Source organism: Myripristis murdjan, chromosome 8, assembly GCF_902150065.1.
Source record: "Myripristis murdjan chromosome 8, fMyrMur1.1, whole genome shotgun sequence".
Taxonomy (NCBI): Eukaryota; Metazoa; Chordata; class Actinopteri; order Holocentriformes; family Holocentridae; genus Myripristis; species Myripristis murdjan.
Genome location: NC_043987.1, coordinates 18,127,405 through 18,143,675, shown reverse-complemented (window position 1 = coordinate 18,143,675; position 16,271 = coordinate 18,127,405). Strand labels below are relative to the sequence as shown.

At 42.8% G+C, this 16,271-nt stretch overlaps 2 protein-coding genes and 1 non-coding gene across 3 annotated transcripts; all 3 read right to left on the bottom strand.

Annotated features, from left to right (window-relative positions):
- Nucleotides 1-644: 644 nt before the first annotated feature.
- Nucleotides 645-4,827, bottom strand: LOC115364285 (transmembrane protein 100). Its single transcript, XM_030058781.1, has 2 exons — nucleotides 4,809-4,827; nucleotides 645-4,657 (listed from the first exon to the last, which is right to left on the bottom strand). The coding sequence occupies exon 2, from the start codon at nucleotides 4,576-4,578 to the stop codon at nucleotides 4,189-4,191; it is 390 nt and encodes a 129-aa protein (XP_029914641.1). The 5' UTR covers nucleotides 4,579-4,657; nucleotides 4,809-4,827; the 3' UTR covers nucleotides 645-4,188.
- A 4,225-nt stretch (nucleotides 4,828-9,052) lies between these two features.
- tedc2 (tubulin epsilon and delta complex 2) lies at nucleotides 9,053-16,011 on the bottom strand. The gene is made up of 9 exons (XM_030057065.1): nucleotides 15,520-16,011; nucleotides 13,314-13,372; nucleotides 12,598-13,192; nucleotides 12,424-12,477; nucleotides 12,223-12,301; nucleotides 11,796-11,940; nucleotides 11,298-11,393; nucleotides 10,167-10,360; nucleotides 9,053-9,993 (listed from the first exon to the last, which is right to left on the bottom strand). The coding sequence occupies exons 1-9, from the start codon at nucleotides 15,621-15,623 to the stop codon at nucleotides 9,844-9,846; spliced, it is 1,476 nt and encodes a 491-aa protein (XP_029912925.1). The 5' UTR covers nucleotides 15,624-16,011; the 3' UTR covers nucleotides 9,053-9,843.
- On the bottom strand, nucleotides 13,769-13,842 carry trnat-agu (transfer RNA threonine (anticodon AGU)). Its single transcript has one exon. It is a non-coding gene; the product is annotated as a tRNA-Thr (tRNA).
- Nucleotides 16,012-16,271: the final 260 nt, after the last annotated feature.

Genomic DNA, 16,271 nt, shown 5'->3' with positions numbered 1-16,271 from the left:
ATCAACTCCAATTTGTATTTAATATTTTTTGTAAAATGGTTCAATGGGTAATATAACAATCACCATCCCGTGTGTACACTGATTATTCTTGAAAGTGTAGTCAAACCAGTGCAGCATCTCACAGTCCCTCTCACTGTCCACCCTGGTATTTTTGGTATTTTTAGTCCATTCCAAGCTGCCACATGTTTTTCCAAATCTATAGGGATAAAGCTTAGTGTTATATTCTCTTCTCTCATTGCTTAATTTCTCAAATCAAAGCAGTTGTCAGATAACACCTAATAAAATCAGTTTTGTTCATAGTGTGTAAACCATTTATGCAAAAGTACAACAGACAAAGGTGTTCACATAACATTTCTTTAATACAACACCTGAAATACATTAAGATATGAGTATAAATATACAATAGAAATATAAAATAATTGTATATACAGTACCAAATATTAGAGGGCAGACAAACAAACATATATTTTCAGTCACCCGCTGGCGTGACCCAACAGCATCAGTGGAGTTGAATATGCAGACAGCATGGCAGTCTACTGAGTAAAAGACAGATTTCCCTCACCACAGCAGGGAGAGGTAGATTCTCCTGTTTTTTTGTTTTGTTTTTGTTTTTGTTTTTTGTTTTTTTATCTCCTTTCCTTTCTTTTTTGCAGTAGACAGAAGGGGAATCACTTCACATCTCTACAAAACAAAATTTGGCCACCTGCTATTAGTACAAGTCTATGCGTCAACAGGTTGGCACTAAATAGCTTCACAAGTAAGTACTTCATGGTTATATAAGAGCATTTAGCCTGTGTATACAACCCCAAGCTGTACACACATGCATATCAAAACTGCATCAATGTACAGGCCAAAAGAGTAGTGTATGTGTATGTTTCTTGTGTGCATGTATGTGCAGGTTTACGTGCACCCTAGCCGGTGTTTGTGTGGTTAAACTGGCGGTCTCACTGACTGTAAATCCGTATTCTCAGCACGTTGCTGGCTCCTTGCGGTCTGCTTCTCTCAATGAAATTGTACATCCTCCTCGCCCCCTCTCTCTACCACCATGCCACGAAACATCTTTCTCGAGTAACACCATGTTAGCTCCTTGATGATTCGCACACATCAACAGATAACAGGAGATTATCCTTATCCAGAGCTTTTCTATCGACCTTATTAACCATTACGTAGGTCAGTGATTTCTAAACATTGTTGTTGAATTTTTCACGTATCACATTGGAATTAAGCTCCATGAAGCCAACGCCCAAGCCCCAGTGTCGTCCTCTGAGTATAACAACCATAAAGCCAACCTAAGACAATGTGAGCAGGTTTGTGCAGTGACAGATAGGTTCCCTGACACAGCTGCAGTGCAGTCCAGAGTAAGTGAGACAGGCCGCTACGTCGTCACCACTGTAATGTAATGCAATACTAGGGTTTCTCTGTTGTCTCACTACTCAGAAGACACCACTGTGCTGAACTATAAAAAGCAGGCTCATAAATATTCTCCTCACTTCCTTTGATATTCACCTCTAAAGAAAACAAGATTTCATGTGTCTATTTGCAAAGGTTAACGCATATTCGAGGAGGCTTAGCATTCCATGTTAGTTATCTTTTCAGTTAGTAAGGAAAGGCACAAGGTTCCTCTATTGTGGCCCATTTCCCCAGCTTCTGCCATTGCCCCAACTAAAAAACCCATACCAACATTCACAAATCACAGTCTCCCGTCAACTTGACGTTTTCACTGCTCTTTTACAGCGATGCATTATACCCACTAAGAATAACAGTCTTCTGTTCAGGATGGCTGATCCCAATCTAACCAGACACACAGCTCTGTGCTGCCATTTAAAGACTTCCCCAGGCTGTTTCTCTCTTCCACCCTAACCTTCATCTTTCCCTTTCTTCCCTCCTTCCCTCTCTCCCATACAGCATGTGAGCAACAGCAGAGTTTGCTGGAAAACACCATACACCAGGGCATTCAAAAGCACAATGAGTTGCAACAAAGCAAGAGAGGGGAAAGATCAATTACATCACTACACAATTGAAGCAGACGGGCAATCCAAGCCTTGCTAAGGGAAAACATCCCTCTTTGGCACTGTGTGTTAACTGCTACCTCTGGATGCATAGACACAGACTGTGAGCATCACTAATCTGGTAACCAGGATCGATAAAACACTGATCAATGACACTTCTCCGAGTCTAAGCGCACACTCCTTCACCGAGACACAAAGACGTTAGATTTCTTTCTATTTCCTGTGCTGTTTACTATATATTCTCTCCATTGCAACCCTCCCACCATGATTTCTCTTTTATTACATTCAGTGACAAAACGAAGAATGTCTAAGACAACAATAAAATGCTATTGTGTGGTCTCATCCTGTGAGACCGCACACCAACAGCAAGCACCTATTCACAGATGTGGAGCTGAGCGCAGCTACAGTACATTCATCCATTCTCTCTGCAAGTGAAAAAGCGCAGTGGCGTAGCAGAGGGAATCCCCAGAACAGAGCCTCTTAGAAGACAAACATTCACTGAGAAACAGTCCTGTACCCAAACGTCACACAGACAAAGAGATTTGCCGCTCACTCTCAGTCAATGCTCTTTCTTCTGTGACAGAAAAAATAATCCATTTTCAATGGCACATGGACAGATAAAGAAACATCACTGCTTCCTATGGGGCTCAACGGTAAGTGTACGTGTGTGTGTGGCTTCGTGTGTGTGTGTCAAGCTGCTGCTGTACACACTTGCTCCTGGGCTATCATGATGACGCTGTGAATTAATTCAGATGAGAAATTATGGTTGGGTGCGATGGAGAGATTGGGGAAGGTGTATGGAAGTGAAGAGGAGAGTCCTGTTGGGGTAAAGAGAGAGGGAGCAAGGGGGAAACTGTCAGGAGTTCAGATGGAAACAGGGGAATGCGACAGAGCCTTTTTCCATGAGTGCTTGCTTAAGGCACCAAGCGGGAGGGGCTCTTGGAGAGCAGGATCAGTCAAAGTGTCCCTGCAGTGGCATGTCCCCTCAGGCAGTGTCCTTCAGTAATCCTGGCCTGCCCTGTATGGAGGTGAGGTGACCCACCTAGACACCAGGCTGGGCATAAATACTCACAGATAGTCAACAGGGAAAGCAATAAGTCAGTCACAAAGTCAGTGGCCCATACTTTTTCAGTGCAACAAAAAGGCCCATCATAGTATGTCCCCTCTCTCACTTGGTCATTGGGCTTCATACTGTCACATGAAAATGGCAGTGAGTGTATGTGTGAGTGTGTGTGTGTGTGTGTGTATATGTGTGTGTGTGCATGCGTGTGTGACTCCCTCATTCCTTAGTAGTGACATCCAAAGGTCCAATAATTTTTTAGCTCATCAAACTTTGTGTGAACGCACACACATACACAGACACACACACACACACATAAACACACACACACACACACACACACGTACACCCTCCATTTCCCCAGTGGATCCTCCAGCTCCTCGTCCACACAGCTGCCAGTAAGATCCTGCTGGACTCAAGTTCCACTCTCCCATTGCGTAAAAAAAGCCCCAACACATTGCTGCGGTGTCACAGGACGAGTGAATGACGCGGGCCGCTGACGCTGGTGCACTCCTCTTTCGGCAAGGTGTCAGGTTGCCGTCTTTGGCCCACTTCTGGCCTCTTGGAGAGTCACCTGTCCTGGCAGGAGGAATGCCGTGACTGACGTGCCTAGTGACGCCAGCACTGATTCCAGCAGCAGCTCTGCATAGCGTGTTAAGTGTCCGCGCAAGCTCCCGCTGTGTCTGCTGGTGCATATGTGTGTGAGGGCTGTGAGGAGCGTGCATCTGTGCGTGCATGTGTGTGTCGGTGTGTGCACAGTGCATATTTGTGTGTGTCTCCTCCAAAGTTGTTTTGACACTGGACACCTGCTGTCTAATGATAAAGGAGCGTTTGAGGTGGTGGTGATCGTGTCACTCCAAAAAGCTCCAAACCGTACAGGCCCCACAGATCCTTAGTGTCCTGTCTATCTCTCCTTTGTCTGTCTGTCTCTGTCTGTCTGTCCATAATCTCTGGGCCCAAATTCTGTCCAGTAAAAGTTGAGCCAAACTCTGTGATAAAGACTAGAGGGGATTTGGGGCTGGGGGAGGGTGAAGTGGCAGCTTCTCTAGCCCACCCTTAATCTTCCGGCCCTGAACATCTCTCTCCTCTCTCATCCCTGTACTGCTTCCACATAGTGCTTCACAGGGGGCACTGCTCAGAGGTAAAAGAGCCTCCTTCTTTCTTTTTCCTTCTCTTCTTCTTGTGGACAGTCCAGCAGGCAGTAGCCAACAGCAGCAGCACCAGACCCACAATGAGCAGCACCACTGAAACCACTTTGGTCTGAGGCAAGTTGTTATAGGTGAAGGTCACTCCTGTTCCTGCTATGCCAATCACTAGCGAGATTATTCCGAAGGGGAAGATGCAGCGATACCAGGACTTCTCCATGCCTCCCGTGGCCTGGGACAGACGCTCCAGGGAGGAGAGCACCTCTGGGACCTTAGCACCACCAGCCTCCAGGGACTGTCCCTCCTGCCCTGAGGCAACCTGGGGCTGGGGTTGGCACGTAAGGTGGCCTGTGGTACAGCCCATCCTGCTGCTGTGGGCTGGTATGTCCTGAGACAAGGCTGGAGTGCTGGCCTCTTGGATCTTCTTTGTAGTCAGCTCTGGCCTAGACAGGTAGAAGGAGAGATAGAGAGAGAAAGGAAAAAGAGAAGGAGAAAAGAGAGGGAGGTCTAAATGAGACTGGAGAAGAGACTGGAAGAGGAATGGCTGGAATGTGTCAGATGAAGGCTTTAAAGTCAGCGCAGAAATCCACTCACACTTTCCCCAGCTCTCCCTCCCTCTCTGGCTGTCTCTCTGTGCACTGCCTGCTAGCTCTCTGGCAGCACATTGTACACTGTGCTGAAGGTAGCGAGAGGGCTATATAAAGGGCCAAAGGCAGGGGGGGAGCTTGGGAAGAAAAAAAAGGGCAAGTCCAAGCCTTCTGATTGGCTCTGTCTTGTGTGACGTCAAACAGTGAAGTGGGGAGAATAGGGGTTGTGGAAGAACAGGAAGGGGGAGGGGAGAAGAGTTAACTGCACCCTCTTTTCTCTTCTTCCCATCATTACCCCTCATTCTCAGTGTTTTTTTTTACTGTTTTTTTTTTTTTCCCTGCAGCACAAAAGCATCTCTTTGGAAATATACATGCCTATTGCTGACCGGTATAACCGAAACAATGTCATGGTTGCGTATTAATATTTAAAAGAAATCAGAGGAGAGAGGGGGAATCCCTAAGCCCAGATCTGAACGCTACTTTTTTCATTTACTTGGAAGGGGGAGGAGGCATCTGGCTCTCTGCAACGGCACAGATGTGTCACATCCACATAGCAATTATACAATTGTGGCACTCCCACTGCACCCCATGACATCTTTCTTACACACACCCACACACAGACCATAATCGCCTACACACACCCACACACTACCTCATTTAGGCACACGAACACCCCAAGATACTGGCTTGTAGAAAAGCATCAAACATACAGTATATCTATAATGATCATGTGAATACACTAATGAATATGCACACACTTGACAGAAACGCACACATAAAAAAAGGCAGCACTCACTCGTTGGACACCCACACACACACAGTTGGTGCCAGTCTTTGCTGGTTGGAAGGCAACCTATTGGTAGTTAATCCCCAGTATGCCTAGCTCTAGAGTCTCTTTCTTCCATGAAAATCAGATCGATCCAGACAGCTTTCCTTTCCTAAGCTTGCAAATCTAACTCCTCCACATCTAAGAAGCCAAGTGAGAAAAGGATATACTACAGCATGTGTCTACACAGCTGATTGTCTGTATTTATCCTCATTCATTCCCAATTGTACTATGCAACCATTTCAGCTTTTCTCTTTCCCCGCATTTTAAAACTGTGAACTAAATATTATTACTCATGTCAATTGGACACTTAATGGCTTGAATGTTTGAGTGTACCTTGCACTACCAATATAGGGGTAATAATGGATACATCATGACCTCTGTAGAGATATGGAGACATTAAGATGCATTTAACATGTATATGTGTGATGCGGTGACACAGGTCTATTTGATTTCTAAGAAAACTGTGAAACTAAAATAAAGTAATGTATGTGATGTCATGTCTCTAAAAAAAATCATATGTACAGCGTTAGAAACATGAAACAGGCTTAAAGATGGAACCAAAATCAGGTTTCATAAAGAATGATTTCGAATTTTTTGTTGGAAAAATCCATCTCTATGCACTCATAAAATGATGACTTTCCGGTTAACTTGAAGTTTGTCAAACTGGCTAGAGATTAAGAACTATAATCAAAGTACCTATTGGCTTCACCTCATTAGATCTAAACATACTTACTATTTAATAACGACTAGGCACAGATTCTTAAATATAGTAATCAGTTGGCGATTTAAGGGGGGATGAGGGGCAATGCCATCCCCCTTGTTAGCAAAATCACCAAAATGCCCACCACCTTCCCCTAGTAGCAGAGAGAGCACAGGGGCAGAGGGGTTGTTTAGGGACCTTCACCTAACCTAACCCTAGTCTAGTCTGCCTGACCCATTGATCCTTTATTGAGGTTTGTGCAAGTTAGACTGTATGGCCCCAATCATGGCTCTGAGATATCAGAAGCCTGACTGTGCTGCGTGTTGATAAATCCATGGTAAATCCATGGCGCTATAATATTCCTTTAATATCTCTATGATCATTCAGTAGTGTCTGTGCTGCTCAAAATACACCCCAGACCAAGCCACCTCTATGACAAAGTATTTTGGGGGAGAGATGACATGACAAATATAGTTTTTACTATAGATGTTTGGTGTAACCTCAGAGTAGAGCGGCTAATGTGCCTAAGGAAATTAATCTGCACTGACCACACCAGTCAGCTCAGCTGCTACAGTCACATATTTTGAGGCAAAGTTTATACCATAAAAAATATGGTGTGTTGTCAAAAATAAGCATTATTAAAACACATAATATCCATATCCAGTAAAAGAGTAACCCTGCACAAAATATGTATATAGCTTAATAGCAGTTCTAGTGAACTGAAATTCACTAGAACTGCTATTATAATCACAAATACAATATCAAGAATTAGGCTTGGCCTGTATGATAATCCTGCAGTCCTAATATAAAGTAGTCATACAGAGGCAGGTTTGGACAGATGCTTACTCTCTTGGAGCTTGGAGCAAAAATGCCACTGAATACTCATAAACTTTTTTTTCTGGTCTCTCATTCGGTCATCCCCCCTGTTAAAAAAAATAGCACATCACCTACCAGTAATAATCTCATACCAATACCAAATACCAAGATGTTTGTCAATACCAAAAATCTCTCTAACCACAAGGGTTAACTGCACTTTAGCTGAGATTCTGTGTATTCCCCTTTTCTCCATTATAGTAAAATACTGCTTGATGGAGGAAGCCCACCAAAACAGAACAAATGAAAAGGGGCAGGGGGATAAAATAAAAAAACACTAATGCAGGCTAACTGGTGACCCAACTGACTCAGTGGACTCTCTTGTAGCTCAATAACAACATAGTTGTAGAGGAGCAACAGAGTAGGAGAAGAGGGGAGAGGTGAACTGTATGTGAGGGGGTGGCATACAAATAGTGGAAGGACAGAGAGTGCAGGAGAAAAGACATGTTCAGTGGTAGAGCTACTTGGTTTCTGAATTTGCACTTGGACTGTCCTTATCATAGCAAACTGGGTGAAAGGGTAGGAGATAAGCAAGAAAATTACACAAAGTGAACAACTGGAAGGACTGTGGCTGTGGCCATTCGATTCTCTCCCTCTCTGTGTGATTGTGTGTTCTGTACTGCTGACACGGGAAAGAAAATGTAGCCCGGAAAATAAAAATGCCATGAATCTTCCATTATGTGATGCGATTCGTATGAGAAAAATGGAAAAAAGGCGTGAGACATGAGTAACCTGGGCTGGGCCAGGCCATGCTAGTGGGAGTGGGTGAGCAGGGCCAGGCAGCAGCAGCTGACACAACCGGGTCACAGGGAAGGCTGAATTGCGTAGGCACAACTCCCACTGGGACCTGTGTTGTGTTGACGTTATCTCGGGGATGCTTTCCTCCCTACTCCTCTACTCCCTTCACATGACCTTGCCTTAGACTGCATGGGTAGACCGAAGCCTGCAGCACACTGTTAAGATCTCGTAGACAATGTGGCAGGAATCCATACCTGTGTGAGATGATATCTGTTTCACAGAGGAGGTCTTGACGACATGCTTAAATACATTTCTCATTGAAACCAGGAATAGATGCTTGAGTCATAATGCTCCTATTGGACATGAACGCACAGCTTTAGACGCAGGGGACATACAATCTTGATAACTGGCAAGGCCTGTAAAGCTGAAGCAAGCCTCTTCACTTTCTTTCTCCTCTCTCTCCCTCTCTCTTCAGGGAGACCTGCAGTTTCCAGCTGACAGCCTGCAGAGAAGCTGGACCGGGAATGCATTGTCTTTGTGACTCAGCCGCCTTTGGGTGTGTATGTGCCTATGTGTTCATGTGTATGTGAGCGTTGGTGCACCAGGGTGCAAACACCCACGGCCTGCTGTGTGAACCCAGCGCCACCTGTCGCCCAGTCTGGCGCAGCCTGTGCCATCTACACGTCATCTGTGGGCACATGGACCTTTTAGGCCTTTCTGAGCCACCCCTACCCCCCATACACTCCCTCACATTACTTGTGCTGGAAAGAGCCATAAATAACCATTTTAATACATCAGATACAATATATGACCCCCATACAACCGATCTAGTGAGTGATAGACATATAATATTCCACATACTATGAAACAACACTATGAACAGTGGTTGAATTGAGTTTAACCTCAACAATAATAGAATGATTCTACCATTTGGTAGGCCTAAAAGTGGACTAGTGGACCTGCCATTTAGCAGGTAAACATAAAGATCATAGGCTGTGTTCTTTTTTTCATTCAGGTAAAGGTGAAGCGCACAGCAAGGTTTACTCATGACACTCTTATGTACTTGTGATTTAAAGTCATGGCCTCTTCTGTGTTTCCTGTGCAAAATAAGCACAGAGTGGAAAACCTCCAGTTCTTTCAAATCACAAGAATCCACAGAAAAGCAGGCCAACAGCTCAACAGCTCACAGATGATTAACCACTACAAAAAGCATAAATAACACAACTGCCCCAGTCTATTTTCCAAGTATTTTAGTTCAAGGTATTTTATTCACACACAGATTGAAGCCAAATGAGATTTTTCTCCTCCTTATTCATTTGGAAATTAACAGTAATCCGTCAAGTAATTAACATTAGCCAGCTGCTGGTGAATTTCAAACTCCTTCCTCTGTAAGATGAGTGCCACCTGCTGGTACGGTCAGTATTGCAGGAGATCCACCAGTGGCACCAATTAAGTTTTTTTCAGCTGTATTCTGGGTAAGTAATTATTTATTAGGAAAATAATTAAATAGATAAGAATAAACATGTAATTTAATAAAGTGAAAAGTAAGAAATGTCCATGAAAAGTTGATCACAGGCAATTACTTTGTCAAAGAGAAGGCCAAAAGCAATTGTAAACATGTAAAGACTGAAGTCTATTTGGTCATGTGCAGATATGTAATATCTGGGTAACTGAATGAAATAAACATTCATTAATTGAAACAAAGGGGCTTCAAACTCTGAGACAGCATTAAAGAAAGATAAATACAACAAAACACACTCTCTAACTTGGTTTTCCAGGCAGGAAGACTAAAAATTAATCACAAGTCACTGAATAAACAGAGATTAATACAGTAAACAGAAATAGGTCTGTCCGTTAAGTCCATATTCTTAGATTCAGGGATGAAGATAATATGCTCTGTAATTAGCCAGGTTCAGTATCCAAGACCAAGGCAGGGAACTGCTCCCCTCCTTCTCCCAGCAAGGAATAGAGATCTCTTAGCACACTGGGGCTATGACATCCAGGGCCCTCGACCACAGTTGAGAGCTGAGGGGATAGGATGTCTGACAGAGCCTGTCAGAGAGCACAGAAAGGATGTCAGCACATTACAAAGAATACATTAAATCTACTGAAAATGAGCCTTATTAATTACAATTTATGAGAACACATAGATTTCCTAATTTGCTTAAGTACCTGATATACTTATGTTATAGTTGTTTCAGTTTTTTGGACAACCTTTCCCTTACCTGTTGTATGCATAGCTCTTGTTGTAAAAGTGCAACCCTCATCCTCAGCTTCTCCAGCTCTCTCAGCTCGGCCTCTGTTTTGTAAGTCACAGTGGATATCAGGGGTGCCATCGTCCCATCTCCCCACTGACCATGTGCCTCGACAGGGCAAAGACATCCTCCCTCTGGCCTCCATCGATCCCATGCTTCCCACTCTGACGGAAAATATGGTTATTTTTAGAGAGTGAGCGTGAGCAATCGTACCCTAAAAAGTTTTTCTGCTGTGCCGCCTCAGCTTTAAATAGCTAGGCCCTCTCCTAGCCACGTCAGGACAGACAGCTTTAAAACCCCACCGTCAGAGGGAGGGGGATCTGTAGAGAGAAGGAAAGTACTGATCTGGCACTGAGGTTTCACTGCAGCTCTGTTTTCATTTTCCATACGTCAAGACGGAGGGGCTGAATTAGCTCATTAGCACGCCCCAAGATTTACTCCCAAACATCACACCATGCATCACATTCCCATTTCTTCAAATGCTAATGAAAAGCAATAAACAACATAACCATCTCTGGAAAATGAGATATCCTCAATTAAAATGCTTACTCGTGATAGATGTAAAACGTAAGATGGAATGGATGGAACTCTTCTCGCACATTCTGGCTTTAAGCCACAGACTTACCAGGCACTGAGACTGTAAGTGGTCAATATAATTAAAATCCCTCCCTGAAGATGATATAGTCACATGAGTGGTGTGAATGGAAAATTTCTGAGCATTCAGCTGGATTCCAATTGTATCACCATAGGCAATGGAAATTATACCATGTTACAGACTCTACGTAGTGAGTGAGTGATAACCTGATACCCAGATATGATAATTCAAATGCAGCTGGGTGGCTAGATTCAACCACAGTGTCACAATTTCACCACCTGCAGTATGTCCTCCTTATTGCACAAGTCTCTCCCTGGCAAAGTCACAATAATATGCTGTGTACTAGTGTACTACTATTTGTCTAGTAAATTTTTTTCTGTTCTTGAGAGTTTTGACAGGTTAGCCCTGACAGTATATAACCTAATTCAAGTTGATATTCTATTCACTCAGAGTGGAATATTTAGTTCAAAAGGTTTGGTTTGTGTGCTGTGAACCGAAATTCCTACCTTGTTTCACTTGGTCTGCATGTTTTTGGAGCTCTACTGCCATCATCTCCAGGTTTTCAAGAGTCAGATGAGATTCAGATTTGTTTTCCCTACCACCTGCACAAAGATACATCAGGTAATTCTTTAATCACTACAATGGCAAAGGATAATAAAATCTCAAATGACAACTCTAAACATAATGCCCTTATTAAGAACACAGTGTGGTTTCCTAGTTTAATTGCACCATGTTTATTAGGCTCATGCTTCCAATTGCTGTAATTGTTACAATTTAAAAATCTCATTTTTATGATCACACAAAGTCTCTCAAATTCTGAAAAATGCCTAGAGAGACCAAGTTTAACTGCTAATGAGCTGAAGCAAACGAGTAGCACTGAGCCAAAGAATATCTCAAGACTTATGCATCAGTATTACTAGCTCTTAGACAGACAGTTCCTTACAAAATACCGTGACATCTCTTTCCCTTTTTGTGCATATTTGTGATCCTGTTCAGGCTAGTACCTTGCTCGTTGCCTCCTGCCAAGCCCTGTTTGGCCAGAACCTGCATGGTCTGGTAGGACCGGGTCAGGTCTTGCCCCTGGTGGGTCAGCTTATTCACCAGAGCCCTGGTCTGATCTGGGCTGCCACAAGGCCAATCCTTGGGAAACTAAAGAGGACAGGGTTAAGGAAAACACTACCCAGACTCCTTAAAGGGTTAAGGAGGCATTAATCAAATTACAATACAATAAATCTGTAGATTAATAATCTCCTAAAATGTGCCATTTTATTCTCCTGCTTTCCATCACCCATCCTGTGTGATGGATATAACTTACAGTTATGGCGGAAACTGATAGACTGTCATTTTCAAAAATAATAACACAATGAGAAAAAAGGCCAAAGACCAAAGGCTTTGTGAGGCACTTTGACTCACTAGCTAAAGTAAGGATACCGTAGCTCTCATTCTCTCCATGAAGTGATTCCTTGCTGGCACAGGCTTCATTTGTAAAGTAAGTGCTTTGTCCCACAACCTAAAGATACCATGGAGAGAAAATATTAGTGTCATATCAGACCCGGGGAGTGAGGGTCATATTCTCACAAAATCTTGCAATCCATTCAATAGGCTAACACAATATAGACAGATTTTGGCCACCTGTTTTGCTTGCTCCTCAGAGACGTCCATTTTGCTATCTGTTCAGAGAGTATCCTGCCATAGAGCAAAGGTAAACATAATTATCCCCACAGTGCATAAAATAGCTTGTCAGCCTTTTTGGTGCTGACTGACACAGCATGGTTATCTTCACAGAGGAATTGTGTAAAATTATACTCATTCTGTTGAGGTGAACTCTGAGCTCCAGTCTCCTCTGCTTGTGAAGCAGACAATGGATTCTTAGGAGAGGGCCTGGATGTATTGCCCACATCCCCACCATTCATCTGCCTGCTTTGAATGGCCTCATACTTAGATTGGGCACCTGAGGTGTGTAGCTGACCCTGTTCAGGAGCGTTAGAGACAGTCTGATGTACTTTCTTAGCTGCCTGGAAAGGCACCACCTTAGCTAATGAGACAGGCTGTTTCTGCATCAACTTGCTGTTGACTCCAGGTTTGTGCTGTCTGGGATGGTGACCAGTGGTAGTTCTTGAATGCAGCACAGAGGAAGGCTTCTGTGGCTCTTTTTTGTCAATGCTGGTGGATTTGAAAGTTGATCTAATGGTTGTCTGATTGCCTTTAGAGGCCACCTTGGCCTGAGTGCCCTCCTTGGGTCTGACAACGGCGCCACCTGGTTCATTGTGAGGCTGAGTGGGTCCATTTCTGTCAGGTTTTCTTTTAGAAAGTCCTGTACCAGTGCGGATCCAAAGAGCTTTCTCCAGTGCTTGTTCCAGTAACTCTATTTCCTCTTTCTCCCCTGGTGGAATATCTGAGTCTGAAAATAACAGCAAATGCAAATATGATGATAACTTTATTTTATGTTTACACATGATTGCTTTCATGTGTCTATTTAGCTTAATTATACAATAATGTCAAACTATACAACCTATTATTACCTGTAGCAGCAGCATCCAAAAAATCTGCATCTTCGAGAACATTCTTTGTCTCTGGTGTCCTGGGGGAAAACATTGCATGTTACCATAAGTAATAAGCACAACAAAAGGGCACGGACATGTTATCTGCAGTTATTATTTGCATTATTCCCTAAACCAATTTAGCAGTGCACCTGTGGATTAAACGTGTCACGGGGCTGAAATCCAATAATTGAAAAAAGGTAGGCTACAGAAGTTGGAAATGTGTGCGTGTGAGTGCGTCGGTGTATGTATGTGCATTTTTATTTTTGTTTATTGAGTTCCAATTCCTGAGGAACACATTCCACAACTCCAAACTGCCTTCATTACATTTTACTGTTTAACTCAACTGTGAATTGCATTTCCCCACTATTAATTTGTTAATGGAAATTAAGTGTGTAGGACTGCCCAAAGCAACAAACTCCCAGTTTGAAAAAAAAAGGCACTGCTGGGATTCGAACCCAGGATCTCCTGTTTACTAGACAGGCGCTTTAACCAACTAAGCCACAGCGCCAGCTATACAATAGGAGACCACTGAGATTCATTCAGCTACTGAACTACTGCCGATTGTAATTCTGGACAACTATTATTAACTCTTTTAAATAAAACCAAAGTCAATAGCAAATACAGTGTTAGATCATGATATGCAATTTAATAGGCTCATGTTTTTGCAACTATTTAACTGACTGCTGACTAAGTCACTCTCCAAAAACCCACTCACACCTCTCATTATTGTGTGACATGGAAACAGCAGGGGGCTCAGCCTACTCCTACAGAGCTCCTACATTTGAATGAGTTTCCCTCCATTGTAAGGCAATTAGACTCAACACTGTGTCTACAGTCTTGAAATGCATATTTTATTGAGTACATGTTTCAGTCTCTGGTCTAATATATCTTATGCAGTGATTATCCTTTGTCTGCTTGTGTGTCCTGGTTTCAGTTTCACTGTGCTCACAACACACCCCTCTAATTCCCCCTTGAGATTTTCAGGCTAAAGCCTCTATATACAGGGGCCTCTATAGGAAGAATCACCCTTAAGACATGAGAGAAACTTTCTGTGTATTAATAAAAGTGTGTGTTATGTTTCAGAGGAAACCTGGGATACTATAATGACAATCACCTGTTAATATATGTATAATAAAAGTTTCAAACAATATGGTGCTATGTTTACCCTATGTTTTATAGCAGAAAATAAAATATGAGATAACTTTCTTGGACATTGTTGTGAGTGAACACTTGTGATTTTAAGTTTGATGGTTTGTTGAATAGTTTACATTTTTAACTTTTATTAAAATGACAAATCTTTATTAATGTTATTTTAACCTTTTTTCCCCTCATACAGTATTTTGTGTGTTAGATGCAGGTTAGGGTTGAACAATTTATCAAAATATTATTGAAATCACACTATGGCAATACTGTGTAATATCAAAATTGCAGGAGCTGCAATGATTTTGGCAAAGGTAAAATGAGTGACCAAGCATTGTTGTATATAAAATATTATGGTGCTCCAGAGAAATTGTATCTTCCAAATATTAAAAAAACATGGTTGTTCAGTACATTCCAACTGTACATGTGCTAGCAGCTTCATAACTTGCTGGGCTCACATTGGTGGGTTGAGCAAAAAATGTTGTATATGAAGTTGTGCCATGTGTCTGGCCCTGCTGTGTTAATAAAGCCCTAAACTAATAGCATTACTGCGTTATATTCCACTTATGTCGTGCTATAAGCTACTGGCTGACAGCCGGTTGCTTGGGAACAGAGAGGTTAATGCTTCCACAATTCAGGATTTACAGCACACAACCAATGGATGAATTACAGCCAACACATACATGAGTACAGCCCATGGATGTCTGAGAGCTGCATACAGAGCAGGGAAATCGTCATTTTGGGCCCCTGAGTATCACATGGCACATCCTGGGGGCTTGAGTTGAGACCCAGCGTGTCTTCAGATTCTAGCAGCGCCCCTGCACTTCAGTACACAAACCACTGCCACTTGTTGTAGCTACATATCTGGACGTCCATTAATTTGAATGGAGATCAACCGGACTAACTGTAAACCTATTCAGTTCATCTCGATTCAACTCGACCTGGGTGACTGAAAACCTACGTCTTTCTCTTCCTTTTGACCTAAAACAGCCACTGGTTACAGAGGGAGCATTGTGAACAATAACAAAACAGAAGGAGTACTTACAGGCTCTGTAATATCGTCCTGTACAGATGAATGCTGGCGTTCAGCTTGACTTGTTCGGCTTTACATGCTCCGATAGCATCCTCCACCGCGGTCAGCAGCGACATGCCCGACTCAACAAGTTGTTTTGCTGGCAGCGCATTAAGTTACTTGTTGCTCTGCCGTGAGAACACGCAGGGGTCCTTTAAACTTAAACTGTGAAGCTAGTTGTCGACAGATGAATTAAGACAATTTCCTCGGCGTCTGAAAACTGTCAAGAAGGAGGATGCTAAATTCAGCATTCGAGAGGTTTTTTGTGCTGACCCGCGAAAGTCACGGATGCGGAAGTTACATTTCTTCAACGTTAGGCACTCAGTCGTTGTTATTGAAAACGGAACAACGGCTTTTGAAAATGAACCAATATTTAACCAAATACCAAAGACCTTCGCCAATACCACTTTCAAAGTCAAAGTAAATGAGGAACGTTAGCAGTTATTCGTTGTAAACTGGCACAAAAAATTGCGGTTTGTTATGTGAACCATGGTACTAATTCTCGCGAGATGTATGGTAGTTGCCATGGAAACAAGGACGCTGGACGATGCTACTCAAATTTCCGTGACAGTTCCGTATGCTGCAGCTGTTAAAATGTTGAATGAGCATTTTCCTTTAATTTGACATACTCCGATATTTCATAACATTAATATTTTACAGCAAGTTTACTCCTCCCATAATGTGTTTGGCTTTAAGTTATGGCTAGCGACATACATATTAAACCA

Excerpts from the sequence above, each read along its gene's own strand:
- LOC115364285 (XM_030058781.1), bottom strand. The coding sequence starts at position 4,578 with ATGGGCTGTACCACAGGCCACCTTACGTGCCAACCCCAGCCCCAGGTT.
- tedc2 (XM_030057065.1), bottom strand. The coding sequence starts at position 15,623 with ATGTCGCTGCTGACCGCGGTGGAGGATGCTATCGGAGCATGTAAAGCC. Across the intron at positions 12,478-12,597 it reads AGTTCACCTCAACAGAATGA|GATACTCTCTGAACAGATAG; the intron begins GTATAATTTTAC and ends GCTCTATGGCAG. Across the intron at positions 9,994-10,166 it reads AAGAGCTATGCATACAACAG|GCTCTGTCAGACATCCTATC; the intron begins GTAAGGGAAAGG and ends GCTCTCTGACAG.